This window comes from Anomalospiza imberbis, chromosome 9, assembly GCF_031753505.1.
Source record: "Anomalospiza imberbis isolate Cuckoo-Finch-1a 21T00152 chromosome 9, ASM3175350v1, whole genome shotgun sequence".
NCBI classification, from domain to species: Eukaryota; Metazoa; Chordata; class Aves; order Passeriformes; family Viduidae; genus Anomalospiza; species Anomalospiza imberbis.
Window position 1 is genome coordinate 633557 of NC_089689.1, and position 24100 is coordinate 657656.

Below are 24100 nucleotides of genomic sequence, written 5' to 3' on the forward strand. Positions count from 1 at the left end.
AGGTAGAAATGCTTCATTCAAGTGAGATTTTTCCAGTGAAAAAATGGAACTTTCAGAAAAATAAAAGTGCTTAGGAGAAGTCTTGCTGTTGATTTCAAGGCTATGGCTAATGTCAAAATATCCACCACTTCAACAGTGGTGGTGGCTACCAGTGACTTTTGTTTCAGACCTTGGCTCCTGGGTGACTATGAAAATGTGCCTCTCTGTGCTTTGTTTAACACTGGGAGCTGGCAATAGGGACTTTGCTCTCAACCTGGCTGTCCACTCCCAGCTGCACTAACAGCCATCATTTCTCTGGGTAAAACCCAGGGTTACATTTAAGCTCAGCTCTTGGTCCCCTTTCCCTTGTGCCATGTCAGAGATGTGCCTGCCTGGCTCTGGCTTCTGGCTGGATTTTGGGCCTGTTGTGGGATTATGCAGCAACACTCTGCCTGCATTCAGGCATCTGAGTACAGTAAGTGAGAGCTGGAAGTTTGCTGGAAACTGTTCCTCCCTGGAGAGCTTGGGCTGGCTTTGTACTGGTTTGCAGTGGAAACTCAATGGAAAAAGTACAGCTGACAATTTCAGAGGATAAGATGCCCAGATAATAATGGCTTGGGCTGATTAGAGCCCCCAAGATGCACTCAGGCAAGGGGTCAGAGTCAGGGTGTGGTGGGCTGCCCCTCCCTCTGCTGGCAAGGAGGTGCCCACCAGCCTCCCTTGTGTCTCACAGAGTAGGGAAGGGAAGAGCAGCACCCACGGAGGACGGAGGTCCTTTACTCTTCCAGGCTGTTCTCATTCTGCCGTGTTCCCAGAGGACTCAGAAGAAGCTTGGAGCTGCCTCACCCCAACCAGGGGTAGCACAAGGCTCAGTGGCCCCATCTCCCAGCAGCTGGGGTGCAGCCCCTGCTCTCTGGAGGAACATAGCCTTGCAAACTGCACCTTTACTGGGCTGTGTCAGTGCCCTTGGGGCCAGACGGTTCATCAGGGCCACGCATTTGCTAGCAGGGATGTCATCAGGATGTCACTGAGTGCCAGCTCAGAGACTGCATTGAAGAGCTCCTTTAAAGCATGGTGCTGTTTGCAGGAGGCTTTGCCGGCTGTTCAGGCAGCCCCTGGCTCAGAGGGAAGGCAGTGGCAGCATGGGCCGGGCAAGAGGGGCTGGCAGTTCTCACAGCTCAGGGCTGGGAGGGACAGCGGGGCTGTGGCACCTCCTGGGAAACCCCCACTGCTGAGCCCTTGGGAATGCAGCTATCCTTTCATCATGAATCTTCTGTAATAAAGCCAGTGTGGGAATCCCAGGAGAAGGTGGGTCTGTAGGAGCTGGTGGTTTGCGTTAATGCTGTCCAGCAGCCTCTGAGCACCCTTCCCTGTTCTGCTCTCCCCCCAGCTGCAGCCAGGGCTGCGCGCCCTTGGAACGCAGAGAGCCCCGCCAGGCGTGCCAAGGACTCGGCTCCATCTCTGCAGACCTCCTGCTGCTCAGAGGAACCTGGAGACTTCCCCAGTGAGACCCCCTGGAGGGACTGGGTCTCTTCCCTACATACTTTAGTCTCCTTGACCTCCTTTAGCCCTAGGTGGGCAAATCCCCTCTGTCGTAATTCAGTGACCAATGGTCTAAAATCTCTTCCAAAGCTCTGGGGTGGGGGTTTAAGGAGTGCACAAAGCAAATTGGGCAACTGAGGTCCAAAGTGAGTGAGGAAACTCCATGTGGGAGGGTGATAAGGAATCTATACTGTGTGCTGGGATTGCAGCTGTGCATTTTAACACAGATTTATCTGAAACACTGAAAAAGAAACTGTTACCACAAGGATTGCACAGAAATGGCTTGCATTTTCCACAAACTTTTGTCCAGCAAGAAATGTTTGTTTTGTGTGTTTCAAGACTTTGGAGTGCTAAGAAAATATTTCCAGTAAGAAACAACACAGACCTTCCTCATCTTCCCACGACAGCTTTATTTCTTTAAGAGCCCTTCTGGGAGAGCTTTTTGGAGATCTGAGTGCACTCTGAGGAGCAGATCGTCTTGTGTACACAATGGCTGGTTTCCTCCAAGAGGGCTCCAGGCTTGTGCCTTGCAACTGCCCCCTCAAAAGCCATGTGGAATCTCCCATTGCACCAAATGTATCCTTGCCCCTGTTATTTTCAGACTTTATTATCCTTTCTAGCAACGTGCCTTTTATAGAAGGCAGCCTAGCTGCTTTGCCGTTTCCTGGTTCCCACTGGAACTTTTTAAGAACTAGCATCATATTTAACAATGTTGACCTTTTGGTAAAGGGATTGCTGCAATTCTCACCCTGGAGAGTATTTGGCCATTCATCTGAGTGCTCCTTCTGGCAGACTTTTAACCATGCATTCTAAAATTGGTGTTAAAAATATTTTTTTTTTTTCCCTGCATGCTTTGGGACAGTCATGCAGATGTGTGTCCCCTAAGGAATGATGGTAGTGTGAGCTCCCTAACAGCAAAGGGCAATGCAAGTAACTCAGCGAGACTTTCTGTGATGGCTCATTCCTTCCTATAGAGCCTGATCACATCCTGTCCTTGAGCCTCTCTGGAGAACTTTCTGCTTCTCACATAGTCGTAATTCATGTTTATGCCTTTAGCATGCTTTCTCACATCTTCTGTGGCTTGCCTTTCACCTGTAACTTTCCAGAGCTTGAATTCTTTTTTTTTTTTTATTCTATCATCTCAATTTTCACTTCTTTTAAGGTCTTGCCACTTCAGGTGTTAATTTCCACTCCCTTGTATAAGTACATGCCCTTTTAAAAAAATGTGTTTGAGCATTGAGTGCACCATGCCTGTGTAACCCAGTGTTGCGGGTGACCAGCCTTTGTGCTCCTCATACTGGTGTGATGCTGACCAGCCTACCTCTCATTTCCCTTTGTGCATTAAATAGTATTCTAAAGGTGTTATTTTGCTCTTACTAAGACAGTCTTATCAGTAGCTGTGGCTCTGAGGTCCCTTTGAACTGAGCCCCTCATGTGGCTGAGGAGCTGTCTAGGTGCAGGCCTTACACCATCTCACTGCCTCCACCAACCTTCTGAGGCCCAAGCCAAGGATGGAAATGCTTGTCTAGAAGGAGGACATGAGATCTAGGCTCCCTCCATTTGCCACATCCAAGTCACTGACACAGGAGCCATGTGTGAGGTCAGAGAAAATCCTGGAAAGCAGTGTTACCCGGAGCACTGGGACTCTGGCCAGCCGGGAACTTGGGAGTCACGTATGTTCTACATCCCATGTGGGGAGCCACCGAGTTCCTCGACCCTGAGCCTGAGGCCTGAGAACAGCCGGGGCCGCGCCTGGGACACTGCCCTGCTCCTCGTGCCTGCTCCACACCTACAGAAGGAACCTGCTCTGTGGATGCCAGCCTGGTCGGGGAGAGAGAAACGGCAATCGTTTCTCACAATGGCTTGTGAGAATTTTTAGGGAGTTGTAGGAATGTGATAACTTGTTAGTACAAACAATCTGCAGGTGGTGTTTTTCCACTTTGTTTTTCTGCTCTTCTCAAGGACGGTGTGTGAGAAAGATGTTTTTATTAACTAGCCAATCAAGTAGAATGTATCATATCGGTCTATATAAGCTGGAGAATCCTTTGTATTAAAGCTTCTTTTTCTCCTCTTGTTATTTGGTCTTTCATCTGTTCTTGTGTCATTCTTGGAGCAAGGGTGACACTGCTCCCATTCTGGCACCTGGGCAGGAACAAGCCCCCCACAAGGTGCGCACAGGGCTGACCTCAACTTTTGCACACGCAGAGCACTCCTGAGAAAACGGGGCTGGGCTCAGGCTCATTTGTGCTTGCAAGGAAAGCCCAGAGGGACGGGCGTTTGCAAGTATTTGCATGGTGTTTTTGTGACTACAGGTACTGAGCGGCAGGCCAGGTGTGAATAGCAGCATCCCTAGAGTTCTGCACCCTGAGCAGATGAGGCCAGGAGTGTCTGCACAGACCTCCCGCAGGCAGAGCCACCGCTCCCGGTGCCTCAGCAGCTGCTGCTGAGCATCCAGGGGCTCTGCTATCCAAGCAGCACTGGTGCCACCATGTGTTCTGTCAAGTGCAGCCTCCACACAGGCAGCAGTGCCTTTGCTTTCCTGTGCCTGTCACCTGCCTGTGAGCATTCCCTGAAGTGACATGATCTGAGCACATGAGGCTGAGGCTGGGTTATTGGTGTGTAGGAGACAGACATTATTTCCACACAAAGCCGGCACAACCAGATCAGTCACAGGGTTTTATTCAAGGCCTGGATTACATCATCTTTACCCATATTCATATTATGGATCCAGGCAGCAGAGCACATTGTTTATCCTCACCCAGCACCTGCATTTTTGATCCCTTGACAGAACCAGCCAAAGTGCAAAGAAGTGGGTGTACCTCTGGCTCCGCACTCGCCATGCAAGCACCCCACACCTCTCCCATGCATGTGTTCATCCTCAGCCCAGAGAACACCTGAAGAGTGAACCAAGCTCCTGCCTGTCATCCCTTCTGCTCTATGCACCCTGCTGCGGCACTGCCTTTCCCAGCTCATGGACAGCCCTGTTCTCCAGCACCTTTACCTTCCCCTCTCCTGGCTGCAGCGCACAGGCCACCATAGCCTTGGCCACCGTTTCCACAGGCACTGAGTAAGCGGTGGGGAACAGCCGAGCCACAGCACCCAAGAACTGCTGGACTATCCACTCCATGGGCCGGGACTCCTGGCGCTTGCACAGCAGCACCCTGAAGGAGCAAGGAGGTGAGGTGAGTCAGCATGAAACAATCTTGGGTGAAAGCTAGAGACTGAGTTCTCCAGCTGCACCAGGGCCCAGACAAGCTCCCTGAACTGACATGGGCTTTGGGGCTTTGGCAGGGTCATGGAACATGACAGAGGTGAGCCCTTGGACACTAAACTCCTTTCCCCACTGTGCTGACAAAAGCAGAATTCCAGTTCTCCTAGGCAGCAAGAGCACAGTACACCTGAAAGGACACAGGTGAGTGTTCTCTCTGCATAAGGTCAAGGTCCATCTGGAGCTAAGCTCTGACCTATGTGCCTCAACCTGTGCTTTCAGCCCAAGGCTCCTGTCCCTGCATGGCACTAGCGCTGGGATGGGCCATACGAAACTGCAGAGCTTACTGCCTGCAGCACTGGGAAGCAATCTACTCACCCATGAACTGCATTTGCAGCTGCTGGCATTCTCCACTTCCATCCCCAGCCCTGCCCTCATGTATCCTTTCTCTTCCTCTGTCTCCCAGTGAAGCATTTCCCTGCTGCCCTGGCAACCCTCCGCTCTGTGCCCTCCCTCCTCCACCACTACTCACGCTGGCCGGAGAATGGTACAGTGATCAAAACCAACAGCCTGGACCAAGTTTTCCACTTCTCCCTGTCAGAGCAGCCAGGCAAGATGAAAGGAGACAAGGATGACTGCAAGCACCATCCCTGCCACCCCAAGAGCAGGCAGGAAAGACCTGCTGAGCCGAGGGCAGGATGGCACTAATGCCAACATGAAGCTGGAACAGGCCAGGCAGGGATTAGCTCTCCAGGCCAGGCAGCTGGGGCGAGGGCCTGTGGTTGACATGGACCACAGGTCAGCAGTGTGCCCTTGCAACCATCACGCTAAACTGCAACAGGCTGCTCCGGAGAGCATCTGGACTCAGCATCCAGCCTGGGGATGGTTCGAGGCGGCACAAGACACTGGCAGGCAGCTCTGAGCCCAGCAGGTGTTGGGAGCTGCAGCACACAACATATGGAGAAAAAAGCTTTTGCGACGGGTGAGGTCCTCCCTGGGGAGCCTGTGGGCTTTCCATCACGGGATAATTAATGCCTCACCTGGACACAGCCCTGAGCCTCCCCACGTAGCTGTGAAGCCATCCCAGCTTAAGGCTGGGGAACTGTTATTGGGCTAGAGACCCCAGGAGATATTTCTGGAGTTTGAGGAGGGAGGCAGACGCTGCATGCAGGTGCTGTGCTGCTTTTTAAGAAGCCAACTGCATAGCTGTCCAGCCAGCCCCTTCTCTTGTCCCGCAGCAGCAGGAGGACCCTCAGAGCCATTTGGATCTCTAAACCTCAGCTCCTGCTTGCTTTCCGAGCATCCCGGCATCCCGTGACTCCTGCACGAGCATCAGGAGCCCACCCCAGCAGCCCCCTCACCTTCACGCGGAGGTAGAGGAAGCCGCTCTGTGCGTTTGCCCCTCGGGAGGACTGCAGGATAAAGTGTTTGCAGCCCCCTGCCCGCGCCAGCTCTGCTGCCTGCGCCACGTAGTCCCGATCCACACGGACAAAGCCATCCTGCGGGGGGAGAGGAGGGCCAGCGGGGTAGGGAGCGGGCAGGGGAGGGGACAAGCGAGACCCCTGCTCGCCCGGGGTCAGGGGGTCCCCACTCACTGCGCCAGCCTTGGCCCTGGTAGTGCCCAGGCAGCAGAAGCCCACGTCGTGTCCCTGGAAGGCGGCGGCGTGCTCGCCCAGCCGCTCGAAGTCCACCACTGCCTGCTCCTGCGGGGAGGCCGAGGGTCAGCGCCGCCGCACCGGTCCCCGCCACCGCGGCCAGCCCCGGCCCCGGCCCGCGCACCACGGCCTCCTCCGCCCCGCCCAGGCTCAGTCGGCGCCGCCCGATCAGCGTGACCCGGGCGAAGGCCCGCTGAGCCAGCAGCTCCCGCAGCAGCGCCCGGCCCGTCTCCCCGGAGGCGCCCAGCACGAAGCAGCTCCTGCTGCCGCCGCCGCCGCCCGCCGCCGCCATGCCGAGAGCAGCGGGCGGGGCCGGGCCGGGCCGGGGCCGGGGCGGGAGCGGCCGCGGCTCGGCGGGAGGGGCGCTCCGCCGGGGAGGCGCGGGCGGACGCGACACGGGGCCTTCGCCGGGGCCAGGGCGGGGCTGGCGAGGCGGGGCCAACCCCAGGGAGCCCCGCTCAGCCCGGCCGCTGCGCCCAGGGCGCAGGGAAGCTGCCCCTCGGCCTGTCCCCGCCGGCTGTTCCTGCAGCGGCAGAGCCGAACGCCCCCGGAGGATGGATCCGTGTGCTCGCCCCGCTCAGGCGGAGGGCATGTGAGCTGGAGGGATCCCTGTGCTCGCCCCGCTCAGGCGGAGGGCATGTGAGCTGGAGGGATCCGTGTGCTCGCCCCGCTCAGGCGGAGGGGATGTGAGCTGGAGGGATCCCTGTGCTCGCCCCGCTCAGGCGGAGGGCATGTGAGCTGGAGGGATGCTCGGAGGGGTCTGTCACCTGCCCGGCGGCTCCTCTCCAAACCCCGCTGGGTTCAGCACGTGCTGCCGACCGGGGTGCTCGGCAGCTGTGTCCCCTGGGCAGGAGGTGTGTCACTCCCCGCCGGGCAGCCTTGCAGTGACTCCACTGTGAAGCAGTCCCTGGTGCCTGAAGAGCAAGGAGATGAAGCCCACTTCCTTAGGAGCTCTCGCTAAGCAGGTCTTGGGATGTACCGGCAAGCAGAGACCCCCGCTGCGGACACTGTCTGTGCGTTGTCCCTCTGATAAGGACGACGCCAGTCCTCACCGGGGCGGTCCAGGTCCCACCCGGACACAGCTCTGGAGCAGGCACGCAGGCACCCCGCGGCTCTGCACGGCCACTCCCGTGGGCAGCGTCAAGGGGCCCCGCAGCACCACGATCCCGTTTGTCCTGATTCCTGGGGAGGGAGGTGCAGAGGCCTGAATGGCTGCTGTCGGGATCAGCCAGGTGGTTTTCCAGCCTAGTGCGTCTGTCAAGTGTGCTCCTTGGCCGAGGGCTGAGGATGAATCCCAAGTGCACGTGCCATTTGCGAGGCAGGACGCGCGTCATGACAGTCACCGGATTAATGGCTGGCATCCCGCTCCACCTGCCAGTGTGCCGCCGGCACCCACGGCCGTGGCCTGCCCATTGGGCTCTGCTCCGCAGCCACAGGCAAACCCAGGTGGGTGAATGAGGGGGAGGCTGGGGCGTACCAGGGCTCGGGGGTACTGGGACTGGTGCATGAGAGTGGCAAGGGAACAGTACAGCACGACAGAAGCACGGGCAGCAAAATATATGGGGCGTATGTGGTATGTTATAGGGTATGGTGTGTTCTAGGGTTTCACGGTACCGTGGGGATGCCACTGGGGAGGGTTGGATCGAGATGCATGGGGGCCATGCTCCCACCACTCATGGTCTGCTTCTCCTCCACGGCAGGGCTCCGGGGGGGCAGCCAGGTGCCGGCGTGCCCGCTCTCCCGGTGGCATGGAGACATGGTCCCGGCGCAGCGCTGCCTTCGACTGCGTGCCCCAGCCGGCAGCCTGCTGCCCTGACTGGATGGCAGAGCTCCCCGACACCCTGCCCCTCTCCCACCTCTCCATCCCTGGCACCCACGATTCCCTCAGCCTGTTCGGTGGCCGGCGCCTGCGGTGCCAGAGCTGGGGCCTGGAGGCCCAGCTGGCAGCCGGCATCCGCTTCCTGGACGTGCGTTGCAAGCTGTGGCGGGGTGAGCTCCGCATCTACCACCTCTGCACCTTCCAGCGGGCCAGCCTGCGCGGCGTCCTGCGCCGCACCCTGCACTTCCTCCGCGCCCACCCCAGCGAAGCCGTGCTTATGCGCATCAAGGAGGAGCTGCCCATCTTCTCCCGGCCTGGCTTCGCTGCCCAGCTGCACCGCTGCCTGCTGGAAGAGGGACAGGGCTGCGTGTGGTGCCGGGAGGAGGTGCCAACGCTGGGCCAGGCGCGCGGGAAGATCGTGGTGCTGGAGGCGCTGGCGCGGGAGGTGTTGGGCATCCCCTACGAGCAGCTGAGCATCAGCGACGCCTGGAACGTGCTCTCACTGGAGCGCAAGTGGGCCCGGGTGCGGCGGCACCTGGAGAAGGCGGCCGGCGGAGACCCCACCACCATGTACCTCACCTTCTGTTCCGGCAATGGGCTCTTTACCTGCCCAGAGGAGGTGGCCCGCTTTGTGAATCCCCGCTGCTGCCAGCACCTGCGGCGCCGGGGCGGGCAGCCCGTGCGCTGGGGGGTGGTCATCATGGACTTCCCTGGCGCAGGCCTTCTCCGGCTCATCGTGGAGAGCAACGGCCCGCGGGCCAATGGACACGGCACAGCGGCCCCCGGCACCGCCACGGTCCGGTCCCGGCAGCGCCGCGGCAGACCGGACAGACGCCGCAGCCAGCGCAGCTCCGCGCGCTGCCCGCGCCGCTGTCCCTCGGGGAGGACACTGCTCCCGGCCCCGCGCCCTGCCCAAGCGCCTCGGCGCCTGGAGGGCAAAAGCGGGTTTCCAGGTCTTGCAGAGCACCGGGAAGCCTCCGTGTGACAATGGTGTGACAGCCGCAGAGGCAGCAGAGGAGGGCCGGCTGCGGCCGGAGCCGGGCAGCCCGGGGAGCTGCGCCCTGCCCCGAGAAGCCAGGTACGGTGCCGGTACGGGGCTGGGCCACATGACTCCCACAGGGCAGCAGGGTTGGGTGGGGGTAGAACGTCCTGCCTCACCTCCCGTCGGGCCAGTGAGTCCTCCCAAGATGCCTCTCTGCAAAACGGTCCATTTCCTTAAGGGTAAATAAAAATAAAACGAAGCTAGGAAAGCACTGCCGATGTTGCCTTGCCATTTTCCTGTCAGAAAAGTGGAGAAAAGACCTTTTGCTTTTGTTGCTTAGATGTGAAGGAGCCTGTAGCCCTCTGCCCATGGATGAAGCACAGTTAAATTTTTGTCTGTGACCATCTTGCTCTTAAAGAAGAGCTGCAAGAGGTCACAGGAGTAAGAATTAATTACAAAGGTGACAACAAGTGGATAGGAACATCCCTCCCCTCATTATTTTAGCTTTTGTTTCTTTCTTGCAGGGGCTTGCCCCAGAAGTCCGGACTCTTAGGCAGAGCCAGCTTCAGCAAGGGCTCCACCCTGTCCTTGGAGAGCTGGATGGCCACAGAGACAGCGATTCAGACGAGGCTACCCTGTCCCTGGGGTCACATACCAAGGGATGCTACACTGGGCAGAGCCCAGCAGTTAGCAACAGCTGGGGCAGTGCAGACAGGGCACTTTGTAGATCTACAAAAGGAAGGTGGTTGAGGCATAAAAAAGACTTTAAAATATGTTGTGCCAGTGCCTGCTCTATCTGCAGATAATAAATCACTAATCTAAATAGACAACACAATAACTCCTTGGAGCAGAAAGGTACCCAAGATCTGAGGGGAGAAATCATCACCCAGGAGGGTGCCTGCTGCATCACTGGCAGCAGCCAAGCCAGACAGGCTGTGTGCTGAAGCGGGGAGGTCAGAAAGGGAGAGGAACTTTTAGAAGAGGAAAGCTCAGCCCTGGCCTGTCAGAAGGTGAAGAATGTCCTCAAAGTTGCTTCTGTCTCAGATGAAACACAGCTGGGCACAGCTGGAGGAGATGCCACAGGATTTCCTGGCCAGAGGAGAGGATGTCTTTTGCTGTGCAGGGGCTAGCCCTGGATAGAGACACAGCTCTTGGTGCTGAGCCTGTTCATCTGCTGCCCAGGGAAGGGGAGCAGGCAATAGTACACAGCGGGTGACAGAGGTGACAGGCAGAGGAATCTTGCTCTGGGTTTGCTGTGTGAGATGGGAGAAGGTTGAAATCTCTGCATTAAACCAGACATGTGACAAAAACACTGGTGGTGTCTAAGGTGAGGGGGGCCTGGTTCATTGGCTATCAGTGCCTCCTGTGCCTGGGCTGCCCCCACACCAAGCCAGTGTGGCTGGTACCACTGTCCTGCCAGGAGGATGGGTTCTACTGGGGCAGGGCCAGGTGAGTCGGTGGCTTGTCTTAGCATTCCAGGGATGCACATTGCCATGGAGAGCCAGGCAGGGCAGAAGCAGAGCAATCACAGTTCCTAGGAGCTGTAGGCTGGGTGGTTTGGCTGTCACTCAGGGCTGCCCCTGGATGTGGCACATCCCTGCAGCTGCACCCCAGCAGCCCGTACCCACCCTGTGCCCCAACTCGCTGGCAGGGCAGAGGTGCCGCCGGGGATTCCCGGCTGGGCAGAGTCACTTGTTTATGCCGTATCACTCAAGCGGTGAGATAACGTCGGTGTTATCTATGCCTCAGGCATCCTGTTTGGCAAACCCTTACCTGTGCCGTGTACATGTGGCTGCTGCTAGGTGCCAGGGAGCCGGCAGGCAGCACGGGCAGGGGTACCCGTATGGCAGTGATGCCCAGTGAAAAGGCTCTCCAGCACCAGCTTCACAGTGAAAGGCAGGAGGCAGAGAACTGTCCTACAGCTGAGGTCAAAGAAACATCTCTTAGAGGGTCTGGATAGGGTGGGCAGGAGCGATTTGCCCAAAACTACCCCTATACTCCACAGCCAGAGAGATCCCTATGGGAGCGGGGTACGGGGTACCTACCCCTGGACTTCTGGTCCTGGCTAATCCTCACAATTATCTCAGTCCCTCCAAGCCAGGGTAGCAGCACCCTTAATGTGTCTCCCGGTGTCCGAACGCTTTCAGATGGTGAGAAAGATTTTATCAGGTGCCGCCTGAGGCGGGGCAGCAGCTGATAAAGGGTGGAGAAGCAGGAGGCTCCGGCTGCTGGAGCTGTTCGCTAGCAGACTTGCTCAACGGCACCCTGCAGCTCAGGGACACCTTTAGGGTCAAGCACTTCCTAGGGACCTGTGGTGGAAGGGAATCTCCTGCCCGCGCTCAGGAGATGCCTCTGAAGTCTCAGGGAGAGCCGCCCGTGTCCCTAGGGAGGAACGGAGGGATGGCAGCAGCGGGACTGCACCTCGGCTTGCGCGTCCTCGCCGGTAGCACGCCGCAGCCCTGACGGGGCGGGATCGGGTACCTCCCGTGGGCTGTTGAGCCCTCCCCGGGGCTCGCGGGGCTCGCAGGAAGGTGCCCGCTGTATCGCCGGCAGCAGCCGAGCCGGCCGGGCAGTGTGGATTCCTCTGCGGTTTGCGGAGACATTGCATAAGGAGGGGAACAGGCTGTGCCAGCCTGGGGCGGGGGCCTCTGTCCTAAACAACACGCGGCCGCGCCCCTTACCCAGGAGCAGCGCCTGCGGCGTGGCTCTACGGCACCCAGAGCATCGCCCCGACTGCTGCTCAGCGCTGGGGCGCAGCAAAGGAGGCACGTCTCCCTTCCAGTGCCTGGGTCCAGAGGGACAGTGCAGAGGTGACACGAGAAAGTGTCTTTGTACCTGCGCCCTTGAGCCCATGCTGAGCAAAGCCCTAGCTTGCCTTGTGCCCTCAGAGGGATGGCTGGGGGACAGGATGCACCATCCTGACACCTGGGAAATCCCCGCACTGCTCAGACCCTTCCTTGGTGAGCAGAGCAGCGGGAATCCAGCAGGAGCATGTGCCCTGCAGCATCCTGAATCCCTTCCAGGGAAGCCAACCTCCAACCTTGGAAATAACCTGAGATGTGAAAGGGCTTCTGGTGATTAACCAGCTCCCAGCAGAGCTGATTTGGGTCTTCTCTCCTTCCTACCATGTGTACCTTTTTCCACTACCTGCAAAATGAGCCTCCATCCTGCCAAGTATCCATCCTGCCATGTAGGACCCCCTCTCTGAACCCAGGCATGGGGCACCTGCCTCCACACAGAGCTCGAACTAGGTCATGTACTGTCTTCGCAGCAGCAACAGCCTCTGAATCTCAGACACCTTGATTCCATTTTTAAAGCAATACCTATTTGTAGTTACCTATTTGTAGCAAAACTATTTGTAGTTACAAAAATAAAGGTGGGAGTATTTTTTTTTCTGCTGTTCTGCCCTACCATGTTGGGTTCCAGCAGAAGTGAAACTGGGAGGGGCACAGCCTGCTCTGCCCTGGGGCTGTGTACCCATGAACATCCCTCTGAGTCCCAGCAGTGTCTCAGCAGTAGAAGAGGCAGCTCCTGTCCTGCCCAGGTGACCCTCAGCATTTGGCACTGGTCTCCTCCCCAGCAGCTGCCCCTCAGCCTGTCTGCGTGCCTGGCTGCTCCTTCCCTTCCCATAACTGACCACTCTTGGCAGAGGAGCTGCTAGAAAGCAACTGTTCCTGAATTACTGGATATACAGACTCAGCAATTCCATAAAATGAGACAACTATATTAAAACATTTTACAAGGAAGATATCCAGAGACAGGAAACAAGGTTAATTTATATTGGCCAATGATAAGGTAATTGTAGTGGGTTATGGCTCTTGTGGAATGGGTTCCTCCTTTTGTCTAGAATGTCCTGGTGGAGCAGCATCAATTTCTTTGGAACTGGAAAACACATGTGACCTGCATGGCTCTTGTTTGGCTTTAGCTGGAAATGAGCAGAGTAATTTCTGCGGAAAACCTGGCCAAGGCAATTCTACTTACGAGCAGGACAGGGTAAGAAAAGATTTATACTGATTATAAATGATCCAAGGGGTGGTGGACACAATTAGACATGTTCCTGAAACACTGGTGGAAGTTTCTAAAGGATGTTAATAAGTCAGGGGGAAGTTCCTCTGGCATATTCCTGGACCATTCTCATAAAGACTTAAAGGTAAAGACAGAAAAATACATAGTGTAAGTAACTGTTTATAAGTGGTATATGAAGATTCACAGCCAGGGCAAAACACCTCCATACGAGGAGAGCATCTGGCATGGGAGCTGGGAGGTTGTGAGCCACTGTCCCACTCAGCCCACAAAGGACCTCATCACACCTCAGCCTCCTCTGTCCTCCACCAGTGTAGGTGCTGCCACATGGACACAGTGGGTCAGAGAGGTCTTGGCGCTCTGGGCACCATGGACTGGGGCTGAACACTTTTCAGGGGGCCCTTCTCCTCCTTCTGGGGTGCTCGGGCAAGCCTGTCTCATTGTGGGTCATCTCCAGTGGCTATCCTGTCCCCATGGCAGTGAGGATGCAGCCAACTCCCATGCCATGGGGCTGCTGCCAAGCAAGGTGCATGAGGACCGTGGCCAGTGCTGACCCCACTGTTTGCCTCCAGCCTCGGGCTCAGAGAATTGTTTCTTGGGGCTGGAGAGTCCTGTGGCAGGGGAAGCGGGGGTGTGGGGCAGGATGTGGGCTGGCAGCAGGGTTGGGATGGGAGGGGAAGAGGCCAGGGGCAGGGAGCGATGTGCTGCACGCTCGGAGGAAGCGTGAGCAGCACTGCCCACCAAGGGACAGCTGCCGCGGGCTGGGCACGGTGCAGCCGCGGCACCAACATGGTAAGTCCTGCTCCTTTCCTTGGGGATGACTGAGGGTCTGCCTAGACAAGGGGATTTGGGGAGGGCAGGGCTGTGGGCAGGCACTGACAGGAACCACAGCTGGGGGCTGTGGGACACACGCAGGCTGCCCCGGAGGCACCCTGCCAAGCGACCCCAGGCTCATGGGACACTGCCAGGCACACAGGGCACAGCTACTGCAGAGGTAGATGCCAGCCCTGGCTGGGCAGGAAGGGGCTCGGGGGGCACAGGACTTAGGAGCTGCTCAGGAGTGAAGTGCCCAACTGTGCTGTAGGCACAGCTCCCACCAAATGCCTCACTGCAAAGGGCCCTTGCTGCAGAAGAGCTGTACCTGGCTGGGAGCACCGTGTGTGCCTGCGTGCCAGTGCCACAAGCGACTGCCTTTGTGTGAGCCAGGACTGCCTGGCAGCAGTGTGGGTGCACGTGCCCTTGGGAAATGCACGCTCATGTCTCCCTCTTTGTCAGGGCACTGCTGAGGGACTGCGATCTGCTGGGAGGACATGGACTCTGGGCTCTCCTGGCACCTACCTGGGCATCGCTGCCATCACATGGGGTAAGCCACCCACCACCCACTCAGCCCAGTGTGACCCTGCTGCCAAGGAGTCTGCAGGTCTGAGAAACCGGAGAAATGTAGCATTGTTATTTTGGAGGCTCATCAGCCCATCCCCAGGGCTGAATCCCTCTGGGCTGGGAGGGGTCTGTCCCTGCTTGTACCAGCTCCCTCCAGGCAGACCATGCTCCCCCAGGAAGGGCCAGGCCATGGCTGAGGTCCCTGCAGGATGTTTGGTTCCTCAAATGCAGCTGGTGGCAGCTGGTACTGTGAACTGTGCTGTGAACTGTGCTGTGAACCAGAGAAAGGCAGGGAAGCTCTACCCACCACCTACACCCACGTTCATGCTGGGGAGTTGGGCATGGATGGAGTCACAGGACCCATGGGTGTAAGGGTTCATAGCACAGCTGGGGCAGCATCACACAGAATTAGAGCTGCTAATTGACATCAGGAGTATAGAAACTAACTTGGTTTTGCTGCCTGTAGGGTATTTTCTTCACATGCTGGCATTGCACAGAGCAAAACCTACTGGTGCCTGCTCTGTCCCTGGAAATTCTCTGTGAGCTGAATTATTTTCCTAAGAACCTTAGTGACTCAGCTAAGGAACAGAAATGAGGTAAGTGCAGTGTCAGGAGGAGGCTGAGATTTGGCTCTGAGAGAAAACAAAAAGGCAAAGGCACCTCAACTGCAGAGGGTGCTCAGCACCACCCTAGGAAGAGGTATCAGGGCTGCCACGGGAGCCAAGGGGTCAAAACACAGGAAAACAGCACTCATTTGGGGACTCAGCACCAGATGGGGCAGGAGAGGTAGCATAAGACCAGGGAGATGAGCTGTGCCATAGAGAGGATGTAACTGGTGGAGCTGGAGGAAAGAGGTAGGAGAGCATGTGGAGGACGGACATGGAGCAGATGTCAAACTTTGGCCCTTCTCAGTTTGGGGATGGGTTGTGTGAGGGTAGCAGGCAGCTGCCTTAAGCTGTGCTGGGGAGCAGCAGGGACCAGGAGGAGGGTGGTGGGAGCTGAGGATGAGGCAGACTCCCAGAAGGTGCCCTGAGTTCCTGTCCTGCAGCCCCAAATTCCCAAAAGGTAAAGAGGGAACCACATTTTCCCCAGCTTCAGTTCTGTTGAACAAAGAGAATAGTTTGCTCTTTCACAAGAAAAACCAGACAAATTATGGGAAATTACTTACAAAAATGTATAACAATGGACCAAAGTACAGCCCTAATTAGACTTCAGAAGATGTGTTTTTGCATCTAATATGCAATGTCCGGATCTTTGCACAACTGCAGCATGATAAAATGCTCTCCTGAAATACAGCGTAAGCTAGGCTGGTTGTTTGGAGCAGACTTTGATCCCCATCTCGCTTTCTGCACAGATGGAGATATGATATCCCCACATCACTTTCTGCAGTTGTGGAGATAGCTGTCCTGGGGAGAATGGAGGAAGCTTCTTTCTGTGGCTAAAACTATTTGATTGCATAAAGTTGTGGTGTGAAATGCTGTAAATAAAAGCAGGGTTTCAGCAAAGTGCCCTTTGCTTCTGGTTGTGGGTTCCAGTTACTTTCTGGCTTTGCCCTGCCTGCTGGGTATGACTATAATGTGAGCTTGTTTTTGAAAGACATTGTTTTGCAACACTGAGTTTTACAAGACTCTAGACCATCTCTGTCTCAGATGAGCAGGTTGGGGTCCAAATGCTTTTGGGGGTGAGAGCATATTGGCTGCTCTGCCTTGCTCCAATCTGGCTCTCATGTAGCAGGATAAAGCAAGAAAACTGAAGTATACACATCTGCATTCAAGGAAGGAACTGTGTTTATGGAACCATCTTGAAATGGGACTTTCCTCTTTGGGAAACTTTTGTGTGCAGGGGAACAGGGTCATGGGGCTGAGCTTTCAATCCTTATGCTGGAGGAGGGTTGGCATCACTGCTTGGGGCTCTTCTGCCTCCTGTGCTCTGCCTGCCCCATCCTGTGCTGCCCCATCTCAGCCTTCACCCTGTCACCTCCACCTTCCTCATCCCTGTGCCATCTCCCTCTGTCCTCAGCTCCTTCTGCCATGCCTGATCCAGCCACGTCTTTGTGTACCCATGGAGTTCCATTCTCATCCACACTCATCCCTTCATCCAGTCCCTTCACCCAGGCAGTCACTGGCATCTCTTGGCCATGATGTCAGGCTTAGCCCACCCTCATGTCCCAAGGGATCCCAGTCCTGACCCAGCTCCCATCCTTTCTGCATCAATCCCAGATCTCATCCTCTTTCACAGGCATGGTGCTGTGGGTGGAGGTGGGTGCCTGGACCTACCACTACAGTGACCAAGGGGACTACACGTGGGAGCAGGCCAGGAATTTTTGCCAGACCTTCTTTACTGACCTGGTGGCAATCCAGAACCAGCAGGAGATCGAGTACCTCAACAAGACCCTGCCCTACCATGGGCGCTACTACTGGATTGGCATCCGCAAGCTGGGCGGTATCTGGACCTGGGTGGGCACCCGGAAGGCGCTGTCCAAGGAGGCAGAGAACTGGGCAGTGGGGGAGCCCAACAACCGCCGCTCCAACCAGGACTGTGTGGAGATCTACATCCAGCGGCCGCAGCAGTCCGGCAAGTGGAATGATGAGCCCTGCAACCGGAAGAAAAAGGCGCTGTGCTACAGGGGTGAGCAGGGGGACTGCAGACCAGAGCTGGATTGGGTGGGCTGGGGACCTCGGCAGGGTGGTCGGCAGCTCCTGATGACTGTTCCCTGTGTGCGCAGCCTCTTGCCAGCCCTTCCCATGCAGCCAGCGTGGCGAGTGCGTTGAGACCATTGGGAGCTACCACTGCGAGTGCTACCCCGGCTTCCATGGCCCTGAGTGCACGGATGGTGAGACATCCATCCCTACCCCTCCCTCTCTGATGGAGAGTCTAAACCCTGGTGACAGAGCGGGGTTCCAGTGCTCCTGACGGGCTGTGGCACCCTGTCTCTCCCAGTTGTGCAGTGTGCCAAGCTGGAGCCCAAGGGAGTGTCCATGAACTGCAGCCATCCCTACGGAGACTTCAGCTACAACTCCACCTGTGAGTTCGGGTGCCACGAGGGGTTTGAGCGGCGAGGGGCAGGCGTGCTGCGGTGCCTGCCTTCCCAGGAGTGGTCAGCAAATATCCCCACCTGCACAGGTAGGGCCTGGCAGGGGCTGGGGGTCTCAGGGACATAGCACTGATGCTTTGGGGGGGACCAGCCCTGCGTGCCCAGTGCTGTTCAGGCAAGTGTTGCTGTGCCCTTACCTATTGTGGAAGCATCTCCTGGTGCTGCACGTGGGGTGGGATTCCCTGAGGAGGCTGCAATGAGCAGAGCAGCTGTGAGGCCATGTTCTGCCTGGCCATCCCAGTGCCCATGCTTGCTGCCCTGAATCCCACTCAGATATGAGCACCCTGTGTGCACCAAGTGTGGGGTCAGAATGGTGTCAGGGCTCCTCTGTCAACTCTGTGGCAGTGTCTCTCTCCCCTAGCCTTCCCTGATCTGCCTTGGGAAGGCATTTGGCATCTTGGGAAGGAAAAAAGAGGGGCTGCTGTCCCACAGCCAGGGGAAGGGTGTGGCCCCACCCTTGCAGGGGTGGGCCACCTTGAACAGGGATAAGGGCTCATGAAATGAGGTGGGTGGTACAGAGTGTGGTAGGAAACCACAAAGGAGAGAAATCTGTGGTATGTTATGCTGCAGGGGCAGAAAAAGTCTTCCTATCAGCGGCTTGAGGGTTTACAGGCAGGCACCAGGCATCCCAAAGAACTGCCAGACTTTTTTGGGGGTGCAAGAGCCTTGCACCACCTGTCCTGTGCTGCTGTGTGGTACACATGCAGCCTTGCACAAGGATGGGGTGAGTCGAGCAGACATGGGACACAACTGTGACTAGGAAGGAATGGGAGTGGGCAGCATCTTTGTATATATATTCTTTTTAAAAGAAGCCTGCCTCGAAGTTAGTGCTGCTGCTGCTGTCTGTGCAGGGTGGGCCTGTGGTCCAATCCAGGACCTTAGGTAGCTGAGACCAGCAAAACTTTCTGCAGTTAAGGGGAACAGGCATGGAGATGTGATGTGACTGTTCTGTAACCAGTATCCCCAGCAGGGGCAAGGGCAGGAGCTGGCTCCCAATTTTGCAAAAATCCCCACAGACAAGCTGGGATGAGCCTGTGTACTCCAGGCTTTATAGGCTCCCAGGGGCTTGCTTTCCCAGCTTGTTGTTTTTTTCCTGCTGGCTGTAATATGATTGATTTTTGTTTTATTGCAAACAACCAGATGAGTAAGTTGGTTGCCTGTGCTGATAACGAAATGGTGTTAGCAAGCATCGCCAGCTGGGCTTACTCCAGAAACAAGCAGAGCAAGGCTGCAAGCACGGCTGGTGGTGCAACAAGGACTGTGCGGGGCAAGGCTGCCTGTTCTGCCTCAAACTCTGCCCCATGCCTGCCTGCAGCCATTGTGTGCCCATTGCTGGCTGACCCCCAAAGGTGCTGGGTCAGCTGCTCCCACCCGCACAGCATGTTCACCAACAGGCACCTCCGGGGATTGGGGAACCAGAATTGCCTGTAAAATAGCTATGAAAGGAAAAGTCTACCCAGGAAAGTGTTTGGTGTCAGTTTGAAAGCAGAAGATGCAGTGAATGCAGTCTGTCTCAGCTGGGTTGGGTGGTGTTATTGCACTGCTGGCACTGACCTTTGGTGCTGAGCCACTCATCTCAGGAAACCTTGGGTATTGCCCTGGCATGCAGCAAAACACACCCTGGGAACAGGCAGGGAAGCTGGCACACCACCTCTTTAGCCATTGCAGTGCTTTACAGTCCCAAAGCCATCCTCCTGCCACTGTGACAAGGACAGAGGCTGGTCTCTGCTCCAGTAAAGGGAGGGAGATGAATGGGACTGCAGCAGCTGTCGTCCTGCCTCCCAGGGGCTTTGGCCTAGGGTAGTGAAAGGGATAAACTGGGCTCTGGCAGAGCAGCAGCTGTGTCCCCCTGAGGAAATCACTTGTAGGGCAGAAAAATCATTGCACCAACTACAGTTTTGCAGAGGTGAGTGTGGGTAAGATTTGATTTGGATTCAGCCTTAATTATTAGAGTTAACCTCATCTATCCCATCTCTGAGCTCTGCTCTCCCACTGCAGCCGTTACCTGCCCGGTGCTCAGAGCACCAGACCAGGGAGAGCTGAACTGCTCCCACCTCCATGGGGACTTCACCTTTGGCTCCACGTGTGCCTTCTCCTGCCAGAAGGGGTTTGTGCTGATGGGGCCGGAGAGCCGTGAGTGCACAGCCACGGGGACCTGGACAGGGGATGCAACAAGATGTGAAGGTAGAGCTGCTGCTAGAACTCAGGGTGTCACTGCCTGTAGGGTGATTCTAGGGTTTCACCAGTCTCTCAGACCAAACAGTTTAGCCTTGTAGTTCCCAGGCTCCTCCTTGAACTGTTTCTATGTTCCTGCAGCCACTGCCTGTCCGGTGCTCAGTGCTCCAGAAAAAGGAGAGCTGAACTGCTCCCACCTCCATGGGGACTTCACCTTTGGCTCCACGTGTGCCTTCTCCTGCCAGAAGGGGTTTGTGCTGATGGGGCCGGAGAGCCGTGAGTGCACAGCCATGGGGATCTGGACAGGGGATGCAACAAGATGTGAAGGTAGAGCTGCCGCTGGAGTGCCAGCTGTTACTAGCCTTGGGGTGACACTGTGGTATTCCCCAGCCCTTGTTCCCAGAATTTTAGTCTCCTAGTTCTCAAGCTGCTGGTTGATGTGTACCTCTTCACTCTGCAGCCATTGCCTGTCCAGTGCTCCGTGCTCCAGACCAGGGAGAGATGCACTGCTCCCACCTCCATGGCAACTTCACCTATGGATCCATGTGTGCCTTCTCCTGCCAGACAGGGTTTGCCTTGGTTGGGCTACAGAGCCGTGAGTGCACAGCCATGGGGACCTGGACTGGGGACACACCACACTGTGAAGGTATTGCTGCTGCTCGAGGTGTCACAGGGCTCTGGTTCACCCTGGAATGTTCTCCAGTGTCCTGGTCCTTTCATTCCAACAGTTTAGCCTTGTAGTCCTCAGACTCCTGCTCAAAGTGCTTCTCCACCCCTGCAGCCGTTACCTGCCCGGTGCTCAGAGCACCAGACCAGGGAGAGCTGAACTGCTCCCACCTCCATGGGGACTTCACCTTTGGCTCCACGTGTGCCTTCTCCTGCCAGAAGGGGTTTGTGCTGATGGGGCCGGAGAGCCGTGAGTGCACAGCCATGGGGATCTGGACAGGGGATGCAACAAGATGTGAAGGTAGGGCTGCTGCTCAAGGTGTCACTGGCCTTGGGCAGACCCTGGGATGTTTGTTCTCTTTTTAGTTCTCTCATCACAAGAATTCAGCCTCATAGTCCCCAGGCTGATGCCTGAAGTGTGCTTTTTGTCCTGCAGCCATCAGCTGCCCGATGCTCAGTGCTCCAGACCAGGGAGAGATGCACTGCTCCCACCTCCATGGCAACTTCACCTATGGATCCATGTGTGCCTTCTCCTGCCAGTCAGGGTTTGCTTTGGTGGGGCTACAGAGCCGTGAGTGCACAGCCTTGGGGACCTGGACAGGGGATGCAACAAGATGTGAAGGTAGAGCTGCTGCTCGAGGTGTCACAGGCCTTGTGTTGAGCATGGGATGTTTGCTAGAGGACCCTCTTGGTCCTGTTCTTTCAACAGTCTAGCCTTGTCATACCCACATTTCAGCTTGAAAATGTTTCTCTGTCCCTGCAGCTATTACCTGCCCGGTGCTCAGAGCACCAGACCAGGGAGAGCTGAACTGCTCCCACCTCCATGGAGACTTCACCTTTGGCTCCACGTGTGCCTTCTCCTGCCAGACAGGGTTTGTGCTGATGGGGTCAGACAGTCGCAAGTGTACAGCCACAGAAACATGGACAGGGGAGGCCCCACGCTGTGAAGGTAGAGCTGCTGCCACAGCTCAGGGTGTCACTGGTCGTGGGGTGACACTATGATGTGTCCTCAGCCCCTTGGTCCCAACAGTGTAGTCTCCCAGGCTCCTTTCTGAGCTCTGCCTCTTTACCTTTGCAGCCATCAAATGCTCAGCACTGACCACCCCCAAGATGGGCCAGGCTGCCTGCTTCCATCTCCATGGGGACTTCACCTTTGGCTCCACGTGTGCCTTCTCCTGCCAGAAGGGGTTTGTGCTGATGGGGCCAGAGAGCCGTGAGTGCACAGCTCTGGGGACCTGGACTGGGAACTCCACACATTGCAAAGGTAAATCCTGTGATCTCACGCTTGTCTGAGAGGGCTCTGCTGTAGCAGAGTTCTCTACCCAGCACCCTGGGCTATGTCAGTTTATCCCCTACCTTGCCAGCCCACATGTCCCCTCTCACTGCCACCAGTCCCGTCCTCTTGATGCTCCTGCTGTGCTTTATCTCCAGCCATCAGCTGCCCAGTGTTGTCCCCCCCCAGCAGAGGCCAACTCAGCTGTTCTCACGTGCACGGGAACTTCACCTACAACTCCACGTGCACCTTTTCCTGCGAGGAGGGGTTTGTTCGGATGGGAGCAGAGATGCTCCGGTGTGAGGCCACGGGGAACTGGACCAGGGATCCCCCTGTCTGTGCAGGTATGATGGGACCCCCCAGCTCTTCTAGCACTGCGGAGATTCCAGCTTTCCTCCAAGCACATCTTGAATGCGGTGGAGGGGGATTCCCCAGGGTCTGCGAAGTGCCAAAGTGCTGACAACTTTCTAATGCATGGCTCTGTGGCTTTGTTTCAGAGGATGGTGCCTTCCTAAAGCAAGTCCTGGCTTACAGCAGCGGCTCAGCTCTGGCAGTAGCTGGTCTTGTGCTCTCTGGAGGGCTCATTGCCCTCCTTGCCAAGAGGCTCAGTGACAGAGGTACAGAAATGTTTCCTGCAGCCCACCCTAGCTCTGGCCAGGGGCTCTCAGGCAAGGTGGTGACAGTCCCAAAGGAGGCTAGGGTGATCAGAAGAGTTTAACAGTGTGACTGCCTCCATTCACATGTTTTATTTGCCGAGTCGCTTGGGTCCTTGGCAATTGGCCCAGCTGAAAATGTCAGCAGCTGGGTTTGGAGGGCAGAGCCAGATAAACAACATCACTCCAAAGAAGGCAGCAAATGCTTGCTAAGGCAGCCCCACCTCATGCCTGTTAAACTTTGCTCAATTTCAGATGCTGCTGCTGCTGCAGCTTCTTGTGACCTTCACTAAACAGATCTGGTTATTTCTTTTCTATGTGCTTTATCCCCATGGACATTTCAACACTGTCATCAGATGAGAAGAGGAAGCTCCTGAAGCCCACCAGGTGAGACCCATGCTCTGCAGGAGGGTGGCTCTGCCTTGTGACTGCCACAGCCCTGTGTTCACCCTGCTGACACCCAAATCTGCCTGTGTGAGGCTTTTTTTTTATTGGAGCATCTCTGGGGCCGACAGGGCTGTGCTAACCCCTGGCCTTCACATACTCCTGCACTCCCCAAGGTGACACCCTTGTGTTTGCCTTCCAGTGACCTGGGAGCGCCGGGCACCTTCACCAATGCAGCATATGATGCCAACCTGTGAGGTGAGGGCAGGCGAGACCCTCGCAGCACCCTGTTCAAAACTCACCTGGGTGGCCATCCTCCTGGCTGGGGTGCTCCTAGGTGGGGACACCCCTTGGGACTGAAGTGGGTAACACCAGCTCCATCTCTCCTGTGCTTCCAGCCTGCCCGAGACTGAAACCCAGCGTGTCCCCCAGGGCTGCAGGCCCAGCTGCTGGAACTGCTGGTGGAGCACAGAGAGACTCCATGCCTGTGGTTGTAGCCTGGACCAGAGCTGCCCCTGGACGCTGCCACCATGCTGCATGTGCAGCATTCCCCTGGGAAGGGGAGCTGCCTCCAGTGCAGGCAGCTGGAGACCCACCAGGGGCCAAGAGCCACGTGCTGGGGGCAGCCTGCCACCCAGCCCTTGCACATTCTCCCACCAGGAATTTGGATATTCCCCGGTAGCTGCTTCACTCATGCTTCCACCAATGAGTTTGTGTCAGCGAGGTTTGAATAAACTCCTTTGTCTAACTAATGCCTCCTGTGTGTCTGGGGCGGTGGGGGGAAGTTTTCGTTAAATAATGTGGCCAACACACCTAGGGAATGGATTCTTCCCCTGGACTTGGCACTGGTGATGCCACTTCTGGAGTGCTGTATCTGGTTCGGGGCCCCTCAGTTCAGGAAGGACGGTGAAGTGCTGGAGCATGTCCAGAGAAGGCTACGAGGCTGGTGAAGGAGCTGGAGCACGTCTGATGAGGAGCAGCTGAGGGAGCTGGGGTTGCTCAGCCCGGAGAAAAGGAGGCTCAGGGGTGACCTGAAAGGAGATTGCAACCAGGTGGGCTTTGGCCTGTTCTCCCAGGTTAGTTTTGAGAGGACAAGAGGACACAGCCTTAAGCTGCGCCAGGGGAGGTTCAGGTTGGACATTCACAGGAATTTCTACACAGCAGGGGTGACTGGACCCTGGAACGGGCTGCCCTGGCAGGTGGTGGAGTCACCGCCCCTGGAGGCGTTTAAGGACTGGGCACGGCCCTCAGTGCCACGGCCTGGGTG

At 56.6% G+C, this 24100-nt stretch overlaps 3 protein-coding genes across 4 annotated transcripts; 2 read left to right on the top strand and 1 right to left on the bottom strand.

The window, feature by feature from the left end:
- Window positions 1-4184: 4184 nt before the first annotated feature.
- Window positions 4185-6720, bottom strand: HTATIP2 (HIV-1 Tat interactive protein 2). 2 transcript variants are annotated; one of them, XM_068199193.1, is made up of 5 exons: window positions 6509-6720; window positions 6325-6432; window positions 6091-6228; window positions 5262-5323; window positions 4185-4682 (listed from the first exon to the last, which is right to left on the bottom strand). In XM_068199193.1, the coding sequence occupies exons 1-5, from the start codon at window positions 6674-6676 to the stop codon at window positions 4457-4459; spliced, it is 702 nt and encodes a 233-aa protein (XP_068055294.1). In that variant the 5' UTR covers window positions 6677-6720; the 3' UTR covers window positions 4185-4456. The 2 variants fall into 2 exon arrangements, with proteins under 2 accessions (XP_068055294.1, XP_068055293.1); XM_068199192.1 differs by having other exon boundaries at window positions 6479-6720.
- Window positions 6721-7856: 1136 nt separating this feature from the next.
- Window positions 7857-10088, top strand: LOC137479019 (1-phosphatidylinositol phosphodiesterase-like). Its single transcript, XM_068199195.1, has one exon. It carries the CDS (start codon window positions 8133-8135, stop codon window positions 9186-9188), a length of 1056 nt encoding a protein of 351 aa, XP_068055296.1. The 5' UTR covers window positions 7857-8132; the 3' UTR covers window positions 9189-10088.
- A 3463-nt stretch (window positions 10089-13551) lies between these two features.
- LOC137479018 (P-selectin-like) lies at window positions 13552-23581 on the top strand. The gene is given in 17 exon segments (XM_068199194.1): window positions 13552-13956; window positions 13958-14000; window positions 14484-14571; window positions 16827-17216; window positions 17314-17421; window positions 17529-17711; window positions 19681-19866; window positions 19999-20184; window positions 20318-20503; window positions 20639-20824; window positions 20960-21145; window positions 21287-21472; window positions 21602-21787; window positions 21955-22140; window positions 22294-22413; window positions 22806-22836; window positions 23036-23581. Coding segments are annotated over 17 exon segments (2781 nt in total). The 5' UTR covers window positions 13552-13681; the 3' UTR covers window positions 23091-23581.
- The last annotated feature ends 519 nt before the right edge of the window (window positions 23582-24100 follow it).